The sequence below is a fragment of the Vicia villosa genome, unplaced genomic scaffold (assembly GCF_029867415.1).
Source record: "Vicia villosa cultivar HV-30 ecotype Madison, WI unplaced genomic scaffold, Vvil1.0 ctg.000364F_1_1, whole genome shotgun sequence".
NCBI classification, from domain to species: domain Eukaryota; kingdom Viridiplantae; phylum Streptophyta; class Magnoliopsida; order Fabales; family Fabaceae; genus Vicia; species Vicia villosa.
This window is the reverse complement of record NW_026705165.1, coordinates 104595-128551: the sequence shown is the minus strand read 5'-3', so window position 1 is coordinate 128551 and position 23957 is coordinate 104595. Positions and strand designations below refer to the sequence as shown.

The window sequence follows — 23957 nt, the reverse complement described above, 5'->3', positions numbered from 1 at the left end:
GAAGTCTTCAGATTCTCAAACAGAATGTGAGAGATGTTGATCTCAGTCTTTTTGCCAATGCAGAAAAGAGTGTGCTTGTGATCTGGACTGATGTAAGAAGAGGAGAGCATCCTTTTTCTGTGGTGAAGAGAACCCAGAATAATCTCAGCCCATACTCTATAAAATGGCCTCAAGGTGCCTGTGTTATTAGAGTCAATCCCAGAAGACTTAGAGATTTGTTTTTCAACTATTGACCAATCAACAGATGTATGTCGAAAACCAGACCAACCTTCTTCATCATTCAGATTGTATAGCTTCCTGATCAGTTTTTCAGAGATAACCACTTCATGCCCTAGCACGAATGAAATGATGGCCGTTGGGGTAACCGTTGCATGTACCCAGAAATCCTTCACAAGATCAGGATAAATTGGACCAACCAATCTATTGAGATACTTGGACCATCCTTGCTCAAGGATTCTTGCATCACACTTAAAGCCATTCGCTTTAAGATTGTTGAAGTCCACAGCAGTTTCACATAAAACCTCCAAGTCCTTCGTGGGTATCAAGCAAGTTTTCAAAGGAGCATATTCATAATTTCGTAGAAGGATTTGTGAAGAAGTAAGTCTTTCTTTTGAGGAAGATGAACAGGAGGAAGAGTTCATGATGATAATGCTTTGAGATCAAATCAGAAAACTAGGGTTTGAAGAGAAATGCAACGAAGTGAATGCACAAAAGAGAGAGAAAGAGAGAAAAAGAGGGAATGAAGATGAAGCGGGTTATTTAAAAGATTTAAAAAGAAATCATTATGCATTTAATGAGAAATGACATTAGGAGAGAGAACACAGTAAATGAAATGATTTAATACAGTTACCTAGGTCGGCGTCTTTTCAACTGCACGCTTTGTACAAACCGTACAGACACGTGTTCACCATAAGATAATAGATGACAGCTGTAAATTTCAGAATAGACTTTACGCCTTCAGATTCAGATCACTGCTTCTGATCTGATCAAGTTTTTCTTCAGGAAATACTCCTTCTGAAGTGTGCTGATATAAATCTGAATGATCTTCTGATCCATTACTTCTGATATGCACAGCTTCTGGAGATTCACTTCTATGTTCTGCAGCTTCTGATACGACAAAGTTGTATCTGCAGAAATTCTTAAGCTGTTTGTTTCATTAGAAACAAGTTTATCATCAAACCAGATATTTATTGATTAGTCCACAATCAATGTTTCAATATTGTATATTCTGTAGCATTTAGAGCATTCAGAATACTTAAGAACGAAACATCATTGCTTTAGAACCAAACAAAGCAGATGGTTCCAAGACTAATAAACTTTCTTTTCTGATCTCCTACGAACATAGTTTCTTCAACAGATTTAAGTACCAGAACTTGGAAGACAGTCCTTCTTCCCTTCAAGTGTTGAGACCGACTTGAGTCCAGGTGACATGTCATGTTGACTTTTATCTTCTTTGTCGCCAAGAGAATCTGCAAAAGAAATAGTTTTTTTCTTTGGTACCCACAACTTCTTGGGTCCTTTCTTGTTAAATTTTCTCAAGTTCTGATTGAACTTGGGTTTAACATTGTAAGCAATAGGAGAAACAGCATGATAATTCTTAATGTGAGTTTCATGATATTTCCTAGGTTGTGTCACATGCTTTTTGGTGTGTGTTATGTGAAAACTTTGAGCATGTGAAGTGTGCCTAATATCATGGGAGTGACCATACTTGAACTGATCATACAATGGCTTGTATGTGAATTTCATTTCATCAACAGGTTCAAGTTTGTATGGGGTTTCACCCTCAAAACCAATGCCAACTCTTTTGTTTCCAGACACAGCATATATCATAGAAGCTAGCTGACTTCTGCCAATACTTCTAGATAAGAACTTCCTGAAACTTAAATCATATTCTTTCAGAATATGGTTTAGACTAGGAGTGGATTTTTCTGAATCAGAAGGAGATCCAACATTATTGGATAATTTTAGAAGTTTTTCTTTTAATTCAGAATTCTCCAACTCAAGCTTCTTTGTTTCAAATTCAAATAGCTTTTTCAGCTTTTTGTATTTGAGACTAATCTGAGACTTGAGTTCCAGAAGTTCAGTTAGACCGGAAACTAACTCATCTCTAGTAAGTTCAGAAAATACCTCTTCAGAATCTGATTCTGATGTAGATTCTGATCCGTCATCTTCTGTCGCCATCAGCGCACAGTTAGCCTGCTCATCTTCAGAGTCTGAATCATCTTCTGACTCATCCCAGGTTGCCATAAGACCTTTCTTCTTATGAAACTTCTTCTTGGGATTTTCCTTCTGAAGATTTGGACATTCATTCTTGAAGTGTCCAGGCTCATTGCATTCATAGCACATGACCTTCTTCTTGTCAAATCTTCTGTCATCAGAAGATTCTCCACGTTCAAATTTCTTTGAACTTCTGAAGCCTCTGAACTTCCTTTGCTTGGTCTTCCAGAGTTGATTTAGCCTTCTGGAGATCAAAGACAGTTCATCTTCTTCTTCAGATTCTGATTCTTCAGGATCTTCTTCTTTAGCCTGAAAAGCGTTAGTGCATTTCTTGATATTGGATTTTAATGCAATAAACTTACCTTTCTTTTGAGGCTCATTTGCGTCCAGCTCTATTTCATGACTTCTCAAGGCACTGATAAGCTCTTCCAGAGAAACTTCATTCAGATTCTTTGCAATCTTGAATGCAGTCACCATAGGACCCCATCTTCTGGGTAAGCTTCTGATGATCTTCTTTACGTGATCAGCCTTGGTGTATCCCTTGTCAAGAACTCTCAATCCAGCAGTAAGAGTTTGAAATCTTGAAAACATCTTTTCAATGTCTTCATCATCCTCCATCTTGAAGGCTTCATACTTCTGGATTAAAGCTAGAGCTTTAGTCTCCTTGACTTGAGCATTTCCTTCATGAGTCATTTTCAAGGACTCATATATGTCATAGGCCGTTTCCCTGTTAGATATCTTCTCATACTCAGCATGAGAGATAGAATTCAGCAAAACAGTTCTGCATTTATGATGATTCCTGAAAAGCTTCTTCTGATCATCATTCATTTCTTGCCTTGTCAGCTTTACGCCACTGGCATTTACTGGATGTTTGTAACCATCCATCAGAAGATCCCATAGATCACCATCTAGACCAAGAAAGTAACTTTCCAGTTTATCTTTCCAGTATTCAAAGTTTTCACCATCAAATATCGGCGGTCTAGTATAACCATTGTTACCATTGTATTGCTCAGCAGAGCCAGAGGTAGATGCAGGTGTAGATTTTTCAGATTCACCAGCCATCTTTTACTGAAGCGTTTTTCTCTTCCTGAATCTTTTCTAAACACGGTTAAGTGCTTGCACCTTAGAACCGGCGCTCTGATGCCAATTGAAGGATAGAAAAACACTTAGAAAGGGGGGGTTTGAATAAGTGTAGTTTTAAAAACTTGACAGATAAAAATAAATTGCACAGTTATTTTTATCCTGGTTCGTTGTTAACTAAACTACTCCAGTCCACCCCCGCAGAGATGATTTACCTCAACTGAGGATTTAATCCACTAATCGCACGGATTACAATGGTTTTCCACTTAGTCAGCAACTAAGTCTTCCAGAGTCTTCTGATCACACACTGATCACTCCAGGAACAACTGCTTAGATACCCTCTAAGACTTTTCTAGAGTATACTGATCCACACGATCACTCTAGTTACAACCTGCTTAGATAACCTCTAAGACTTCCTAGAGTATTCTGATCCACACGATCACTCTAGTTCCTTACAACTTAATGTAATCAATTCTAAGAGTATTACAATTGCTTCTTAAAAGCGATAATCACAAACTGTGATATTTCTCTTAACGTTTAAGCTTAATCTCACTAATATATTACAACAGCAATGTAGTGAGCTTTGATGAAGATGAAGATTCTGAGCTTTGATTTGAACAGCGTTTCAGCAAGTTAATATGAGTTGTTTTGGTGCAGAATTGTTAACCTTGCTTCTCATCAGAACTTCATATTTATAGGCGTTGGAGAAGATGACCGTTGAGTGCATTTAATGCTTTGCGTGTTCCGTACAGCATCGCATTTAATGTTATACGCTTTTGTCAACTACCTCGAGCCTTGTTCACGCTGTGTCTACTGACGTAGCCTAGAATAGCTTTTAACGTTCCTTTTGTCAGTCAGCGTAGCTTGCCACTTGTACTTCCTTCTGATCTGATGTTTGTGAATACAACGTTTGAATATCATCAGAGTCAAACAGCTTGGTGCAAAGCATCTTCTGATCTTCTGACCTTGAAGTGCTTCTGAGCGTGATACCATCAGAACTTCAGTGCTTCTGTTCTCTTGTTCTTCTGATGCTTCCATAGACCCATGTTCTGATTCTGCTTCGACCATCTTCTGATGTCTTGCCAGACCATGTTCTGATGTTGCATGCTGAACCCTTTGAGACAAAGCTTCTGAGCGCTGAATTATGCGTACTCTTTATATATTTCCTGAAAAGGAAATTGCATTGGATTAGAGTACCATATTATCTTAAGCAAAATTCATATTATTGTTATCATCAAAACTAAGATAATTGATCAGAACAAATCTTGTTCTAACACATGCCTATGTAAAATAGTAAAATGCACAAAACATTGAGGGTGCCTCATTAAAAACCCATGCCCTTGCAAGATAAAAGAGTGCTATCAGCCAATATTCTTTTATTAATGATTCATTACAATTTTCAATTGTAGTCAAATTTTCGAGTTTGTAAGCACCATTATTGAGTATCTCACGGATCCTGTACGGGCCTTCCCAATTAGGAGTCAACTTGCCAATCTTCCTAGAGTTGGTTATTCGCTTCAAGACAAGATCCCCTTCATGAAAGCTTCTCGGCCGTACCCTCGAGTTAAGCCTCCACGCCATTCTATGCTTTGCAACTACCTCTTTTACCTGAGCCATAGCTCGGATTTCTTCCACCAGGTCGACAATTTTATCCAAACCCTAACTTATTCCGTCATTAAATTTTTTCCTACGCTAGGTAGGCGAATCAACCTCAATCGGTATCAATGCATCGGCCCCGTAGACCATGCGAAACACAGTCTCCTTGGTCGCTGAATGCGGGGTGGTATGATAAGACCAAAGTATCTTGTGGAGGTAGTCAGCCCATAGTCCTTTCTTCTTCATGTCTGGAAAAATTATTTTATTAGCAGCCTCTTCCTGGTCGTTAGCATGCGGATGCTCCACAGATATGAATTGATTTTGTATTCCTAGGTTCCTGCAAAATTCAACAATAAACGAGATCGCAAATTATGTGTCATTATCAAATACAATAATATCAGGCAGGCCAAAACGTCATATGATGTTTCTCCAATAAAATTGCCTAACTCTTTCCACCGTAATCTGTGGTACTTCCTTCGTCTCAACCCATTTAGTGAAATAATCCACTGCCACTATTAGGAATTTGTGCTGCCCAGTCGCCAGAGGATTTGGGCCAAGTATATCGGAACCCAATTGGTAAAATAGCCAAGGAGAAATCACTGAATGTAGCAACTCGGCAGGCGAATGTATGAAATGAGCATATACCTGGCACTTTTCACACATGTTGAAAAATCGAGAGTAATCCTGCAACATACTTGGCCAATAATACCCAGCTCTAAGTATCTTTCTTAAGAATGCTCACCCTCTAATATAACTACCACAAACGTCGTCATGTACCTCTTTCATTAGTGGTCTTACCTCCCATTCAGAGATGCACTGTAACATCAGTGTCGATCTTCCCATCTTGTACAGTTGGTCGGCCACCATGATGTATCTAGCTGCTAATCTCTTATTCGTCGGGCCACCATCTTATCGTCGGGCAACTAATCCTGGGTGAGATACCGTATGATAGGCCACCTTCAACCCTGAGCATTATCCAACACCATAACCTCCCCAAAATCTATGCTTGGTGAGTCTAGTGTTTCTTGGATAATCGACCTATTGAACCCTGAGCCTTTTGTATTGGCGAGATGGGCTAGCAAATCGGCTCTTGCATTTTACTACCTTTGAATGTATGACACTTCAAACTCAACGGACCCCTTGGAAGACTGCAAGATTTCCTGTAGATACTTTAACATAGTTGGATCCTTTGTCTGATAATCTAGCTTGATCTGGCTAGCAACCAACTGAGAGTTCGTACGGACCGAGAAATGAGTGACTTCGACTTCTTTGGCTAATCTCAAACCAGTGATGAGTGCTTCATATTATGCTTGATTATTGCTAGCCTAAAAATTGAAACACAGTGACTGCTCCAAGGTTATATCTCTTGGCCCCTCCAACACTATTCCAACTCCACTTCCTTAGAGATTAGACGAACCGTCCACAGACAGCACCCTACACTCTGATGTTTCCTTAAATGAGGGAGAGCTCAACTCGACCAGGTAATTCGCCAGGAGCTAAAATTTGATGGTGCTCCTGGATTCGAATGTTATATCATACTCTGACAATTCGACGACCTAGGACACCATTCTTCCGTCCAGATTGGGCTTCTTTAATATATGTTTGATTGGACAATTTTTCTTAATAATAACAGGGTGTCATTGGAAGTAATGCCTCAGCTTCCGCGCGGTTATCACTACGGCCAACGCCAACTTTTCAATCTTCTGGTAACGTATCTCATCCCCTTTCAACACCTTACATACAAAATACACCGACTTTTCACCTGTCTCCCCGTCCTGAACAAGCACCGAGCTAACAACTTTATTGAATACATATAGGTATAAGATGAGGGGCGAGTTTACCACAGTTCGGACTAGGATAGGTGGTGACGAGAGGAACTGATTCACTTCACTGAAAGCCTGCCCTCATTCCTTTATCCAATTAAACTCCACCGACTTTCTGATAGCCGAGAATAAGTGTATTGATATATCGTTGGTGCAAGACAAGAACTGAGAGAGGGTGGGCAGCCTTCTAGTTAACTGTTGTACCTCCTTCACCGATGATGGACTCCTCATGTCTATTATTGCTTGGCATATGTTTGGGATCGCCTCTACCCCCCTGTGAGTAAGCATGAACCTCACAAATTTATGGGCTTGTACCCCGAAAGTGAATTTGTCCGGGTTGAGGCGCATAATAAACTTTCGTATAGACCTGAATGTCTCATCCAAGTCGTCAATGTTATTTATTTCATACGGCGCCTTGATCACCATGTCGTCCACATAAACCTCTAAGTTTCTCCCGATTTGGGAGGCAAACACCATGTCCCTAAGTTGTTGATAAGTGACCCTAGCATTCTTTAAACCGAATGGCATCATCTTGTAATAGTAATTATTGTTGCCAATCATGAAGGTCGTCTTGGGAGCATCTAGAGGGCTCATATGTATCTAGTTATACCCTGAGTATACATCCATGAATCTGAGTAACCAGAACTTCGACGAGCTATTGATGAGCCTATCAATATATGGTAAAGGATAAGGGTCCTTAGGACAGGATTTGTTAATATCGGTGAAATCCACGCACATACATTATTTCCATGTTTTCATTTTGACCATCACTATGTTGGACAGCCAAGTGGGGTATTTTATTTCTTGGATGAACCTTGCGCTCAACAGTTTTCTAACCTCCTATATGATGGCTTGCTTCTTCTCCCCTTCGCTTTTTTTGCTTCCTCAGAGCCACTGCCTTCTGCACGGGATCGATGGACAATTGGTGGCACATGATGTTCGGGTCGATTCCTGGCATGTCGGACGGAATAGGTCCACGTTACTCCTCAGTATGTAAACGATATATGATTCCTCTTCGGGTGCCAACCCGAATTCGATTTACGTGGTTTGAAATTCCTCGGCTCTGATCTGTACTTTCTTCGAGTCCCCTATGGGGATCAAGCTGTCTGGTGCAGAATCTTCCTTGGGGTTGAGATCTACCAAATTAACCTTCAATTAGTTGACCTCTTTTGGAAGATCTTCTCCTACCTTTTTCTACATCTTCAAACTGTCCTTGTAGCACTTGCGGGCCAATTTCTGATCCCCCTCAATCACTCTGACTCTGCCTTCACACAATGGATAATTCATCGTTAGATATAGAGTGGACTGAGCGGCCTCTAGAATATTGAAAGTTGGCCTCCCAATTATTATGTTGTAAGGTGATGAGGTGTCTTACTTTCACGGACTTGGCATTATCTCCACTCCCGAACACGGTCAATACTGGCATGTTCCCGAGTACCTGCACTTGCTCACCAGCGAAACCGACAAGAGTGCCTTTGAATGGGAGCATCTCAGAGGTATCCATGCCCATACCCTTGAAGGCGTCTCAGTATAAAACATCAGCGGATCTATCAAGATCGATCATCACCTGCTTAACACTCCATTCCAGGATATTAACCCCTATGTCGTTCTCATGGGCCAATACACCCCTCGCATCCCGCTTGGAGAAGCTAACAGTTGTTGACTCTCCTCCTTCACTCTCGGTAGACACATCCTGGGACACATGCATCACCGTCCGAACGTATATTTTTTTTCGTCGAGTTGGTTTCCCCACCCCGGAAAACCCTCTTGTAATGGTGCTTCGAGTGTGGTGTGTCACCCGTGCTTCACGCATCTCTTCGGCAGTTTTACCCTTCTTGCTATGTGCCTTTTCTGACCCAAATTATTTCTGAGAAGGACTTCTTTTCCTTGTTGGCGATGACCTGTCATCCTTGACGTAGGACAACAACTTTCCACGTTGAATGAGTATCTCGGTCTCCTTTTTGATTTGCTGGCAATATTTTGTATGGTGCCTCTTCATGCGATGAAAGGAGCACCAGGGACCGTCTTCCCTTCTCATCATCGCGTTGATTAGCTGAGGCCGGGGTGGCCTGACTATCAACTCTAAGTGATCTACCTCACGCAATATGTCTGCTCTTCTTGTGTTAAGTGGAGTAAAGGACTCATGGTTTCTATCAAATGGCCTCTGGCTCTGGCGTGTCATATTCTGATCTCGGGCTGTGTGCCTTTGATTTTCCTTTCTAGACGCACCTCCTTCCGACCTGGTCTTCGGATTTTCCTTAGCATCCTGGTTTCGCTTCTCCATATCACTTTACCCACCCTTAATGTAGCATTCGGCTCGGTTCATTACTTCCTCCATGTTAGAGGTTAGTCTTTGACCCAAGGACTCATTAAAGTCGTCTTCTCTCCGACCATTCTAGAAGGCCCTACGAACATTTCTTGATTGGGATGAGAAACTTTTATGGTATGCTCGTTGAACCTCGCTATGTACCCGTGTAGGGATTCAGAAGGACCTGACGCACATTGAACAAACTAGCGGTGGACACCTTTCTGTGTTCGCTAGTCGCAAAATACTAGACCATTTTGTGGGTTATGTCCTGGTACCCGGTGATTAAGGACCTCTCCATACTCATATACCAGCATAGGGCGACATCTTTGAACGTCCCAGTCATCAGCTTACATTTCAACGAGTCAGAAGCTCTGACTATGAGGATCTGACTATTGATGGAAATGATAAGCTCTTGGGGATCGCTCTTGCCATCAAAGGATCGCTCTTTCCCGTGATGGGCACCAAATTTTCTTGTAAAACACTTTTGGATCACCTCCCAGAAGCTAATCCAGCGAGGTTACAACTTTTTATGTAGACCTGAGTGTGTATATGAATTTCTTAAGGAATTCGAGTTGCACGGTAGTGATATGTGTGAACTCAAGAATGAATGTCTTACTTATTCCTCATGTGGGAGCCCTTATTTATACCTTTGTGCTAGTGATCTGACCTCATTAAGAACTGGCCCTTGGATATCCCTATTAATGGTGGAAATCCTAACCTCCGTCGTCGCTTCTATGAAGCATAACGCTCTGCATAACGGTTCGTGGGAGTCTCTTCATGTTTCTATAACCGTCAAGTTGACTAGGATGAACGGGGGACCGAAGTGGTACCCAGGATATCACTTCGGATTGCATGTCGTCCCCGGGAAGAGGTGATGTTAAGGCCAACCCAGCTTCATGACATACATAATCTTCCTTGCTATAGTTCCAATCTCAGATTCTGGGCTCACAAGTCGGTTTAAGTATTTTTGGTATGTACACAACTATTCAAAATGTCATAGGCGAGTTCAGGCTGATCTCGAATCATATCGTTAAACTCATCGTTATGAAAAAGGGCGAGTTCTTCCAACCACGAGATTGTCTCGACCCTAGATCATAAAATTAACTATGCTTCATTGACTCAATTACAACTCATATAAAAGTTAAAATAAAACTTACACACGTGCATACAAGAAGACAAGTCACTTGATTACTTTTTTTTAGGATTAAAGTACAATAAGTCCACGAAGAGTATCTAAAATTTTATAGACGAGTTCAAGTCAATTTTGTAAGCTTTATTGTTTCCCAGCAGCACTGATCCACCATCTTGACCACACAGTTCCTCAAACAAGTATTTGTTTGGAGTCATGTTCCAAGTGCAACTTGAATCCATAATCCATTCCTTGCAATAATTGTTGCTCGAAACTACAAGAACATCAAATTATTCAAAGTCATCTTGCACAATGACTGCATTATCATTGTCCTTCACACCATGATTTTTCTGTCAATTTGGGCACACCTTTTTTGTGTGGCCCTTCTTTTTACAATGATAACACATAATTGCAGAAGTGTCACCATAATAAGATTTCTACTGACCTTTACCCTTCTTCTTCTTAAACTTGTCACCTTTCTTCAAGAATTTCCCCTTAACGGACAAACCTTCACCAACAGACGATGGTTTATGCTCATTTCGTTCATTCAAATCCTTATAGTACAAGGTTGATTGAACTTCTTCAAAGGTCAGAAACTCTCTTCCATACAAGAGAGTTTATTTGAAGTGAGCATGACCACGTCCGTTTGACCACTCCCGAACACCGCAGAACAGGTCATGTATAAACCTTTGAGTTTCGTCCACACCCCCACCGCCATCTTTTCCTTCGACACTTGTCGGAAAACCTTATCACCAAGGCTCAAAATGATTGTGTAGTGGGCATTCTCTTTCATCGTTGCATTCTCCTTCGCTGTTAGGGTACCATCCATCTTTTCAATCCTTTCAATGCTTCTAACAAACCCTGTTGAACAAGAATGGCATGCATCTTCAAGCGCCATAAACTAAAATCGTTCACACAGGTGAATTTCTCAATCTCAAACTTTGTTGAAGGCATCTTCTCCATGCTCACTGCACCAGTCTATTGTAACGGAGTACATACAAGAATAAACCAAAACTATGAGAAAGATTGAGTTTCTTGAACAAACACAAGAAATTCTATTAGGTTTCACGAAAGAGAGAGAAGAAGGAAGAAGAATAAAAATTAGGATTTGTTGTAACTGTATTTACTTTCTCTATTAGAGTTTATAGGTTACAAGTGGATAGCAACAATCAACCTCTCTCACAATTCGACTGCAGCCAACTCACCAACCTGAGAGAACTAATGTATTTATAGATTACTAAGCTAACTTAGGCTACAAGCTAACTTAAACAATTGGGCTAAACAAACACGTCCAATTCGACATGCTAACAAACCTAGCATTATCGACTACTACATGCTAGAACACAGCTCGACTACAGCATACACGACTTCGACATCAGCATATGAACAAACTTTGACAACATGCTCAATTCCTGTCGAACTAAGACTATCCATGTCGAGATATTAGAGTTCGAGCCAAAATCTCTCACACATACACACACTTGACATCCACTAACCTCGCTTTAGGGTTAAAGCACGCTAAATCCTTGAAGACTATTCAAAATGTCATATGTGAGTTCAGGCCGATCTCGAATCGTATCGCCGAACTCGTCGTTACGAAGAGGGGCGAGTTCATCCAACCACGGGATCTATTCGATTCTAGATCATAAAATTAATTCTACTTAATCGACTTAGCTACAACTCTTGTAATAAGTCAACTAGAATTTACACACGTTCATACAAGATGACAAGATATTTGATAACATTTTTAAGGGTTAAAGTATAATAAGTCCTCTGAGAAAATTTTATAAGCGAGTTTAGGTTGATCTCGAGCCTTATCGCCGAACTCACTTCAATGAAAGGGGACGAGTTCATCCAACCACGAGATTAACTTGGCCTTAGATAAGAAAATCAACTGATCTTCGCTTACTAGCTACAACTTATGTAGCAGTTCATATAGAAGTTAACAAGTTCATACAAGAAGACAAGAAAATTGATAATTATTAATGACGTAAGAGACATAACCACCAATATCATTAAGGCACAAAAGCGATGGTGAATGGAATTCAGTACAAGTACACTAATAGACAACTAAGAAAAATACCCCTTTTTCACAAAATCCCTAGCCTGAAGATTTATGGTTCACCGCTAGTAAAGTCATACGACATACTTTTCGGAAGTAGTGTTATTATGACAATGTATCATATGCTATGACATCAAAAGAAGAGTAATGTATATTATATTCTTTTTATCAGCCCACAATGTATACAAGATAAGGTTATATTTTATCATATCTTTATTCCATTCTCACTACTAAATTCTAAGCAAATAATTACCCGAGTAAACATTATGTAATTAACTATTATAGGTCGAGATAGAAAAATTGAGTGTAAGCTCATGGTTCTACTAGAGCAAGACATGGAAATCCACTATCCCATGTATGAGTTGCATTAAAGTATTCTTTTAGGACTTCTATTGTAAATTTGCTTCTCCATCCATTATTCAATACTATTATTATATATTAGTTTTTGAATGGATTAGTATCATTATCGATATTAAGTTTGATTGTACTTTTGGTAATACGAGTTTGGTCCTTCATTTTCAACTATTTTTTTCTTTTCATATTTTCCATTTATAGTTGTGTATTATTATATAGGAAATTATTTTGTAGTGAGACATTTAGAGATAATTTATAAATATTTTTAGAAGCTTTTTTTTTTTATGTAAGATTGAAATTGACACTTTTGTTTTAATTGAAATGCATTCAATTATGATTATTATGGACTACGCGGACGCAACAATTAAAAATTTTTTAATTTAAAATTTTAATATTAATTCTTTTAATATTAAAATTTTAAATTAAAGAATTTTTAATTGTTGCATCCGCGTAGTCCATAGTAATCATAATTTAATGTGAATATTATTATTTGATATTTTTTAATTAAATAAAATAATATTTTACATTTTATATGTTGTTTTATATTTTAAATATCTTATATTTTCAGAGAGAAAAATATTTGTATAAATAGATCAACTAATACATTTCTTTTGATTAGTTAGTGAGATTCATTTCCTTTTTAAAAGATTTGTTGGATATGTTCAATTATCATTTTTATTTTTATTTTTTGATGAATCTTGATTTTTTTTATTTCCATCTTTTCTATTTTTTTATTTAATAATTTGTTTTTATTAAAGAAGACTCATTTCGATTTTCTTCAAAATTTAAATTATATAAATTTAAGAAATTTTAAAACATTCTGTAATATATTTTTTATACATATAATAAAATTATTATATTCTATTCCTATTTTAATTTGAAACAATTATCAAATGAATATTATGGTTCTGTTTATAATTTTTTAAGTAAATAATATATCCGAATTATATAAAAATTAAAAGGCCATCAAATATTAAATCTTAGACTATTAATTTACACCTATTTGTCTCAACTAAAATATACTAGTTGAATTATCTCATCCATCTCATATTAAAATTTATCTTATTTTATATTTATAGTAAAAAAAGTTTATTCTAAAAATGGTTGAATTAAATTAATAAAAAATAATTTGTTTAAATTAACACATATAATCATATAATAAAATTATTTAGTTTTTTTTATATTTTTATCTAAAAAATTTTAAATTGGTTTTTCAATTTTTCAATGATTTTTTCTTTAAAATTATTTTATTACTTTTAATTTTTTTCAATATTTATGTTTATGTACTAGATTTAAATATATTAAATATTATTTTTTAGAAAATTAATTTTATAATTTCAATATAATATGCATTTATTGAATGTGTATCTAACATACAAATGATAAAATAACAATATTACATTACTTATCATCCTGGGCAAATCAAATATAGGGATAACAATTGTACTTAATGTTAGAGCATCTCCAACCGTGAACCTATTTTTGGGTTCTTTGTGGGACCTATTAAGCCACGTCAGCTTGAAGCAATTCAACTAATTTTTATCTCCAATGGTGCAACTCTGAAGAACCCATATTGGGTCCCACAATTTTACTTTATTTATTAATATTTTATTCATATTAAATTTTATAATAATTAAAATAATAATTTTAATTATTTAAATTAAAATTGATATAAAATAAATAAAATTCAAATTGAACTTATAATTTAAAATGATAATTAATATTAATCTCAAATACATGACATATAATTAAAAACAATAAAAATAAATAACATCACATAATAAATTAAACTTAAACTTCATCATCTACGTGTCCAAAACGTTCCCAAATATACTCGACTAAATTTCCTTGAAGTTGACGATTTGTTTTTCTCGAATACTTGCTCTTCTTTGTAGTCTTGTTGCAAGATTCGGATGAGGACCGCTAAATGTTTCGGTTGTTGAGTTGTTGTCATCCACATTATCATAAGAGTAATCAAAATTACCTCCATATGTATGTCGTTCGTCTTCAACAATCATGTTGTGCAATATGATGCATGCATATATGGTATGCTTGAGGGTGTCCATGTGCCAAGCACGTGCTGGGCCACGTATAATTGCAAATCGAGATTGAAGCACTCCAAATGCCCGCTCCACATCTTTTCTAGCTGATTCTTGATGTTGAGCAAATAACTTTTTCTTTTCTCCCTGTGGCATTGAAATGGTTTTGACAAATGTAGCCCACTCAGGATATATACCATCTGCTAAATAATACCCCATATTATATGGTGTCCCATTGATTGTATATTGCACATTGGGAGCATGTCCTTCCAAAATATCGTTAAACACATTAGATTGGTTTAACACATTAATGTCATTGTTTGAACCTGCAATACCAAAAAAAGCATGCCAAATCCATAAGTCTTGTGATGCCACTGCTTCAAGCATGATTGTGGGCTTACCATGATCACCTCGACAAAATTGTCATTTCCATGCAACAGGTCAATTTTTCCATTCCCAATGCATACAATCAATAGAACCCAACATACCTGGAAAGCCACGTGACTCTCCCATTTGTAAAAGATGTTCAACATCAGTGTTGTTAGGCTTTCTCAAATACTCAGCCCCAAATACAGCATTCACGCCCTGAACGAATCTTTGTAAGCACTCAATTGAAGTGCTTTCACCGATTCGAACATACTCGTCTACAATGTCAGCAGCAGACCCATACGCCAACATACGAATAGCAGATGTACATTTCTGCAATGGTGAAAGACCCATTTTACCAGTTGCATCGACCCTCATTTGGAAATATTCATCATGATTTCCAAGGGCATCTACAATTCGAAGAAATACATGCCTATGCATTCTGAACCTTCTTCGGAATTGAACATCTGTGTATACTGGATTTTCCGAGAAGTAGTCATTGAACAATCGATTATGCCCTTCTTCACGACCTCGATCTATCGTTGTTCTTTTCTTTGGCCTAGAGGAACTTCCAGATTGAAGTTCATTCTGAAGCTCTTGTTCTTCATCACTGTCGTCCATAAATTCTTCTTCAACCAACTCCCAAAATTCTTGATCGTAATTATCTGAATCGTCTGAATCCATTTTAGTAAATAATGAGAGAAGAATAAGATGAGAATGAGAAAATAATGACATAAGTGGTAGTATATATAATAGTTTGAATAACGACTAGTTTGAATAACGGCTAGTTTGAATAACGGCTAGTTTGAATAACGGCTAGTTTGAATAACGGCTAGTTTGAATAACGGCTAGTTTGAATAACATAATATTTATTATAATTTAAAGTGGTACTAATGACCATGTTACATAGGTGTTGATAAATTAAAGTGGTACTAATGACCATGTTACATAGGTGTTGATAAATTAAAGTGGTACTAATGACCATGTTACATAGGTGTTGATAAATTAAAGTGGTACTAATTACCATGTTACATAGGTGTTGATAAATTAAAGTGGTACTAATTACCATGTTACATAGGTGTAGATACTAACTACATTCCATATTTTTTTTCATCTTATTACAATATTTTTCATGAATATCTCGTTGACTATCGCTCATAGTAGAAGTGTCTTTCATCATTAGTTGCACTACCTTTAATTCTATCTCGTCCTCCTTACTTTGCGCTAGTCTTTCCATTAACATTGCTCTTTTATTCCTTGCATCTTGCGTTTCATTTGGAATTTCCTTTGCCTTACCCTTCCTTTTTGCTGCTTTTTGTCCCATTGGACGCTCCATTGGTGATGATGAGTTAAACTCATAACTTGAAGGTGTATTTGGGTTCTCCGATGATGCCTCACTAGCATAAGTCTTTGTTATTTTTGAAGAACTTTCAATCGATTCTCCCATCCATTTAGGTTCATCTTTTAACAATCTCCATGCGTACTCAAGGTTGAATGTTGTACCTTGATCCTGAGCAAAAAATGCATTTGCAGCGGCCATGACATCGTTCTCCGATGTCCCACTTTTCTTTCCATTAACAGCTTGTTTGTAACACCCAACAAATTTTTGAACCAAGCCATTTATTCGATGCCATCGACATTTTAATTGTCCCTTTAACTTTTCCCGCGATTCCCCATGATACTGGTTATAATTGGCAGCGACTCTTACCCAAAAACTCTCAGCCTTTTGATCAACTCCCACAATTGGATCCTTTGAAACATTGAGCCATGATTGGATAAGTAGTATATCCTCATCCCTTGCAAATTGCTCTCGAGATTTTTTTTTAACAACAACCCTTTCTTCTTTTTCAGTACCAACTTGAGTAGAAAATGGTGGAACTTGAGTAGAAAATGGTGGCATCGGTGGAATTTGAGAATTTTGAGGATTAGGATTTTGATAATTTTGCATGAAATTGAACATAGCTTGTTGATAATGAAAATGATTAGGATCCATTTGACCTAAACAATTGTAATTTGAAGTAAAAAAAAATGAAAATTTGAATTAAAATGATGAAATTGTGAGAGAGAAAATTGAAATTGAAGAGAAAATATAAGTGTTGGTAAAATTTGTGTTGGTTAATTTTTTTCACAAAACTATATTTATAACTAAAAAATAACTAAAAGAAAAAAGAAAAAAAAAGAAACTAGCCGTTGGTAACGGCTACTTTTATTATTAAAATCAAAAAAAATTTTGAAGAACCGTTGCTTGTTTATACACTGATGGCCAAGTGGAGCTCCAAAGCAAAGAAAAAGTGGACCCCAAATCATTGCCATGCTGGCAAACTCTCATGAGGAACCACCGCTGGAGGTGGTCTTACTGGACACTTAAAAACTCGCAAAATGCGTAGGAATACGATACATGTAGTTGTCTATTAAAATATACGAGTATAAATACATATATGAGTATTTTAGTATTCATCTAATCTCTTATCCGCACAATATATATTTATATATTTTTATTAATATTCTTTTATTTATATATATATATATATATATATATATATATATATATATATATATATATATATATATATATATATACATATATATATAAAAGAATATATTAAAGTTAAACTGTTATACATATTTTAATATAAGTATTTCTTTATTTCACAATTCAATACTAAAATCTTTAATTTTTTATTAATTTTGTTTAAAAAATTAAAATTATTAATATTTTTTATTTGATAGTTTTTTTTACTATAGAGATAACTGATGCGATTAATGATACTTAGGTATCCACAAAGTACAAATACGAGTATAAACTTTAATGCCTACGCAAATATAGACTTAGATAAAAAGATTTTTTTAAACTACGGATATAAAAATACCCTACCATTAGGCATGGCAACGGGCAAGTCGGGGACAATTATTTCCTCCCCCAAACTCAAACTTGAAGCTTCAAACAATCTTCGTTCCCCACTCCAAACTCAAGTATGGATGGAGAATTAAAATCCATGCCCGACCCAAACAGGTTTAGGCTGAGTTTGGGTATCCCCGCCCCCTCCTTCATCGATTTAGTGAAATCAATTTTTTTTAATAAGAATACTTATTTTTTCCAAAATCAAATTATATTATAAATAATAAAATAAAATAATTTTATAAAATTTTATACATACATTTCAAATATATTTAAATAATAAATACAAGACAAAAATCAAAACATTGGTCACATATTTAATATCCTAAATTTTCAAAAATAAATAATAAGGTGTATAATAATATAAAAAATGAGACGAGTTCGAGATAAATATTATTATTCTCATTATCCGACTCATTCTCATATTTTATAATCAGAAAAAATTCAAATTCACATTCAAATCAAGTCAAAATGAATTTTTCTCATTAACTTCAAAACATTTATGAATTTTGTTGTCATACCTTCCTTTCCTATCATGTCATCCTTATCAAATAGGATAATAAATCTATCATACGACTATTATTATATTCTATTCTTATTTAATTTTTTTAATTACATCTTGTCTCTATCCATGTTCAATAGTGTAGTATCATTATGAGAGGGTAAAAAAAAAAATCAAAAAAAATAAAATAAGATGCAATTAAGCCAAATTCTTAATATTAACATTAACATTGTTGTTACATTTTTCTGATGGCTGTCTAATAAAGTCTAAACCAAATTTACTTCTTTCAGTTCCACAAGCAAAGCCTCTTCTACAACAATCCTCTCTTCTTCCCTTCTCTCTCTCAAGCAAGCAAGGAACAAACCAAACCAGAAGACAGAGAAAACAAAAAAAAACCAAACATGTCTTCCCCAAGCAAGCGACGAGAGATGGACTTGATGAAACTGTTAATCCTCAACTTTTCAATTTCACTTTACTTTCATTCAAGTTCTTATCTTTTTTCAATTGGGTATCTTAATTGATGACTTTCTTATTGTTTAGGATGATGAGTGATTACAAAGTGGAGATGATTAACGATGGAATGCAAGAGTTTTATGTTCATTTTCATGGACCAAATGAAAGTAAATTAGTTACCTTTCTCTCTCTTTATTTTCACTGATCCTTGTATTTTTTGGGTTTTTTTTGTTGTTCTATTACTTGACTTTGATTTTGACTTTAGTTACTATGGATTTAGATTTGTGTAGAACCTGAAAGATTCTCTTGTCAGACTCATAAAATTTTGTTTTCTTAATTCTTGTTTTGCTTATTGGTTTGATTCTTCAGTGGATTCTGCATAGTCTAGTAATAGATTTGTGAAGCAACAGTATGATTGGTTCTTATTGATTTCCTTTTTGTTTGTTACTGTTTTCTTGGTATGAGATTTTTTTGGTTGATTTTACTTTTACCTGTGTTACTGATTTTGAGTTTTGTTTTATTGTTCTGTCATGGTCCTTGATATTAAACTGAGAAAGGTGTTGTTGGTGTGTTATGTACCTTGCATTTTTCAAGTTCTTATTTGTGTGATGGATTTTGTCAGGTCCTTATCAAGGTGGTGTGTGGAAAGTAAGAGTTGAGCTACCGGATGCTTATCCTTATAAGTCTCCTTCCATAGGCTTCATCAATAAGATTTATCACCCAAATGTTGATGAGATGTATGAATCTTGTTCGAATAATTTACCTCGCGTGTTAATTTTAAGAATAAGCTAATGTTTGATCTTATTGGATGATAATGATTTCAGGTCAGGATCGGTTTGTCTTGATGTTATTAATCAGACATGGAGCCCCATGTTTGGTAATGATCTGTCTTTAAACCTTTTGATAAAATACTCACAAATTGCCTTTCGCGTCTGTTAAAAAATCCGCCATGCCTTTAAGCAATGGCTGCCATTTAACAACGCTGGATTTATTTCAAGTTTTTTCGTTTTGAATTTTTTTGGATTGTTGTTATATGTCAAAATCTGCTTTTTTTTTCCCCAGATCTTGTCAATGTATTTGAGGTGTTTCTGCCACAACTCCTTTTGTATCCAAATCCATCGGATCCGTTGAATGGAGAAGCTGCAGCGTTAATGATGCGTGACCGACCTACTTATGATCAAAGGGTTAAAGGTATTGTTGGTCCTCTTCTGTTGACTGTGTCATATACTTGACCATCACAAGTTGTTATTTGGTAACAGAACTAACATTGGCAAAGTTATACTCCCTCTGGTCCTATTTATAAGAAAAAGTTTACTTTTTAGATTCATTGAATAAACAATGTATCTAGACTGTATATAGAGGAGATACATTGAATATTCATTGAAGTGTCCAAGCATGACAATGACACAAACTATAGACATAGGCATTGTCTGAAATGTAGGATAAAGAGATATGATTCACATAACAAAATGTGTATGTGTGGTGCGTGTTTGTTGAGACTTAATCTCAATCTTTCATGTGTGACTATGTGTGAGATATGCAGTGTATGGAGCATATAAGTTGGGAGTTGATCCTGATCAATTACGTATTGTTGTATGGTCAAAACTATCTCCGATGGTTACATATTCAATTGATATGCCTCCATATATATATATACCTATGTGCGAGATACAAGGATTGAGTATGGAGCACACCGGATTGAGTAGCTCTTACAGTTAAAATCAAGTACAATATGTTGAAGAAAACATCATCGGAAGCTTTGTAAGACAGACACGTTCAAGAGTATCTATGCATCAAAGTCACTAACCAATCGATTTAGACTCAAAATGGAGTATCTATGCATGTATATCAGAAACAATAACTTCTCAACATTTGCTCATGTTTTTTTCTACTACCGATTTTCAGAGTACTGTGAGAAATACGCCAAGCCAGAAGACATTGGAGCCGCAACAGAAGAGAAATCCAGTGATGATGAAGATGAGGAGCTAACTGAAGATGAATATGATTCTAGTGATGAACAGGTGGCTGGTAAAGCAGACCCCTAACCTTGTGTATGCAAGTCCTGTTCTCTATGTATTTTATCTGTAAATGATGTTCTAGTTATTATGTTCTCACCTCATTCAAATGAATGTACTTGGATGTTGGTAGGGGGAAAATTCCCCTTGTTACTTTATTTTCTCAATGTAAATAATGTACCATTGATTTCATGATGCAATCTTATTTCTTGTTAACTGAGTTTTTTAGTGTGTGTGGTAATGATTGTCACATAGGATTCAGAAATTCACTAAATAGTTTGAATATGAAGCCCGAACTCAGACACAGGACACGACACGAACACGGACAAGAGGATCCCGCTAATGTAAAAAACATAGGACACGCCACGGACACGTCTATATATATTTTATATATTAATTTAATAATGCAATTTATAAGCACAATTTATAGAATTTAAAATGAGAAGCAAAATTTATGTTTATTTAAATTTAGTACTTTCAATTATCAAAAGGAAAAAAAGACATAAATCCACCAAATCAAAATGATACAAATCATATCATAGTCACTCCACATTGAGAAAACTAGTCTCTAAGCCTTACTCATCCAGAGACAAGTCAGCAACTTCAAAAAATTCACTGTCATCTAATGATCCAAACTCATCTTCAACGACATTTCACATTTTAGTTTTCTCTAATGATATTGGGGAGTGTTCCTTGATAGAAGTTGAAGGTTACTATGTACGTATACTAAAGCTTCCGCTCTCAAAGAATGAATAAATGAATATGTGCTCCAATTTCTTTCACAACATAATGATGAACAAGGTCTTGCAAGTAGCTTAAGCGCAACCTTTTGAAATAATGGAGTTCAAGCACCCTAAAGTACCCACCATGTTTATGGATCCATTTTATCTCAATCAACAATAGCATCAAGATTGTCAAAACCTTCTCTTCAATATGAGAAGTTTGCAAACTCTATATTCGTTGTCCACCTTTCATCAGCATCAGGAAACACCCTTCTGAAACATTTTTCTCTTTCGTCAGTAAGCTCAATGTCTTGATGTGGAGTGACTTTATTAGGATCTTCACTTAGTCATTATGTACTATAATACCTACAATAAAAAATACATATAAAAATTTATGTAATCCAAGAGAAGATGTAAGTTAAAAAATATCAATTTAAAACGTAATAACCTTAAATTTAGAGTATGAGCTAGGCAACGGAGAGGCGTGTTACTCTTAATCTAGCGCTCAATTAATATAACATGGACTACCTGATGAAAAGTTGACATTTCAATATTTGATATTCTTTCATGATTATATATGGCTTTTCTGACATCCTCAATCATTGAAGCCCACGTTTCATAAACTAGATGAAAACATGAAGCTTCTGTGTCAGTTCTTCTAAGAACGTTATAAATTAGGATTTGTGAAAGAAAGGATATAACCAACCTTTTTCCCACAAATTATCATCCAACAATGTATCCTTCACAAATTGTGCCTTTTGAACATCATCATCCTTGTAAGAAGACCAGTACTCACTAATCACCATTTGTTGGAGTCTCGTCTTCAAAAGCTTAAATCTCTTGAGCATTACAATAATGGATGCAAATCTTGTTGAAGTCACCGAAAGAAACTTTAATGGACTGAATGAAGTGAAAATTGACAATCTCATAGAGTGACCTATAACAAAGTTCTTGATAAATATTACATCATCCGCAATTTTGGTTTCGCTCATTTTGAAGTAACGTAGTCCTCAATTTGTTATAAGTTAGAGGTTGATAACCATGTATAGTATTGTTGGCAGAATAGGACATGCTAGTGTAAATTAAAATAAAATTAAACTTAGCATAAAAATTGTTTCATAATGAAATTTTGCTTATGTACTAATTTTTACTATTTTATAAAAAATTAAATAAATTTTTTAGTATAATTTCATAATAAATATAAAATTAAACATAATATTAAAATTTAAATTTATTAGACTAAAATAGTAGATGATAAATAAAAAAATTTACTTAAAATGAAATTAAACTTAATATAAAAAATTAAAATAAAATAAAATTATTTTATTGGCATATTAATTTAGTTAAAAATATCTTTATTATAATTTTTTTAATGCCTCCCACTCTCGTATTCTTCTCACTAAAGATTAATTTCAGTTTCCCTCTTATTTCACCCACTCTCTCCCTCAATATATTTTTTCAAAGTCAAACAAAGGCTCGTCCATGAAATGTCAACACAGCACTATGAGCTTACCTTTATGTTTTTAATACTCCAATACTTTTTAAAAAAAGATGGAAAAGGGCTAACTAACATGGACCAATAAATATTGTCAAAAAAAAAAAACATGGACCAATAAATTAAAAGAATTATTGTGAAGCTATTTCATTCATAAACATTTTATTTATTGAGATAAACAAAATTCAAGAGTAGTTCTTATCAGAGAAAATAAAGAATAAAACTAACAATATAAATTGTGCATGCTCTTTGCCATTAATCAAACCTTTTTTTTTTTTTTTTGATTACATGGAGGGCCTAAGCCCAAAAGAAACAAGCTAAACACAAACAAACCTAGGGTAAAGAACCCCTTTTAAATCTTTCTCATAACTATCAGTAAGCCAGTCAGGCAGCTCATGCAAAGTCTCAAAGCCACCTCCAAGCTTTTTCCCATGCAAGGCTAACAAGTGAGCACAACCATTCACCTCTCTAAACACATGCCTAACCTCCACCTCCTCCAGCAACAACATCTCTTTATAAATCTGCCTGGTCAAGCCACATTTCACTCCATAATCCTGAGCATAATTGAGGCATAAAGTAACAGCTTGCTTTGCATCACTTTCCACAACAACCTTCGAAAAACCCAGTCTTCGAGCCAGCTTCAGACCTTCTAAAATGCCCCACAATTCTGCTCGAAGCGGACTACATAACCCCAAGCCTTTAGCAAAGCCCCCACACCACACACCTGCTTCATCTCTTATGATACCACCACACCCAGCACCGCCATGAGTTGATTGAGCCCCATCCACATTAACTTTAACAAAACCTTGACTAGGAAAAACCCATCTAATCACCGTCTTCATTTTGCTATGCTGCATAACTCCATTCATACCCACAGCAGTGTTATAGTCACGAATT

General features: G+C 35.7%; 3 protein-coding genes across 3 annotated transcripts; 1 reads left to right on the top strand and 2 right to left on the bottom strand.

Moving 5' to 3' along the window:
- Window positions 1-14407: 14407 nt before the first annotated feature.
- Window positions 14408-15658, bottom strand: LOC131627433 (uncharacterized). The gene is made up of 2 exons (XM_058898290.1): window positions 15097-15658; window positions 14408-14934 (listed from the first exon to the last, which is right to left on the bottom strand). The coding sequence occupies exons 1-2, from the start codon at window positions 15656-15658 to the stop codon at window positions 14408-14410; spliced, it is 1089 nt and encodes a 362-aa protein (XP_058754273.1).
- Window positions 15659-16061: 403 nt separating this feature from the next.
- LOC131627432 (glutathione S-transferase T3-like) lies at window positions 16062-16967 on the bottom strand. Its single transcript, XM_058898289.1, has one exon. It carries the CDS (start codon window positions 16965-16967, stop codon window positions 16062-16064), a length of 906 nt encoding a protein of 301 aa, XP_058754272.1.
- A 1643-nt stretch (window positions 16968-18610) lies between these two features.
- LOC131627434 (ubiquitin-conjugating enzyme E2 5-like) lies at window positions 18611-21063 on the top strand. The gene is made up of 6 exons (XM_058898291.1): window positions 18611-18820; window positions 18916-18995; window positions 19451-19565; window positions 19653-19705; window positions 19891-20019; window positions 20734-21063. The coding sequence occupies exons 1-6, from the start codon at window positions 18777-18779 to the stop codon at window positions 20871-20873; spliced, it is 561 nt and encodes a 186-aa protein (XP_058754274.1). The 5' UTR covers window positions 18611-18776; the 3' UTR covers window positions 20874-21063.
- Window positions 21064-23957: the final 2894 nt, after the last annotated feature.

Coding starts and splice junctions, on each gene's coding strand:
- LOC131627433 (XM_058898290.1), bottom strand. CDS start 15,658: ATGGATTCAGACGATTCAGATAATTACGATCAAGAATTTTGGGAGTTG. Junction 14,935..15,096: donor AGAGTCACGTGGCTTTCCAG/GTATGTTGGGTT, acceptor TTGGTATTGCAG/GTTCAAACAATGACATTAAT.
- LOC131627432 (XM_058898289.1), bottom strand. CDS start 16,967: ATGGATCCTAATCATTTTCATTATCAACAAGCTATGTTCAATTTCATG.
- LOC131627434 (XM_058898291.1), top strand. CDS start 18,777: ATGTCTTCCCCAAGCAAGCGACGAGAGATGGACTTGATGAAACT. Junction 18,821..18,915: donor GAGATGGACTTGATGAAACT/GTTAATCCTCAA, acceptor CTTATTGTTTAG/GATGATGAGTGATTACAAAG. Junction 18,996..19,450: donor TTTTCATGGACCAAATGAAA/GTAAATTAGTTA, acceptor GGATTTTGTCAG/GTCCTTATCAAGGTGGTGTG.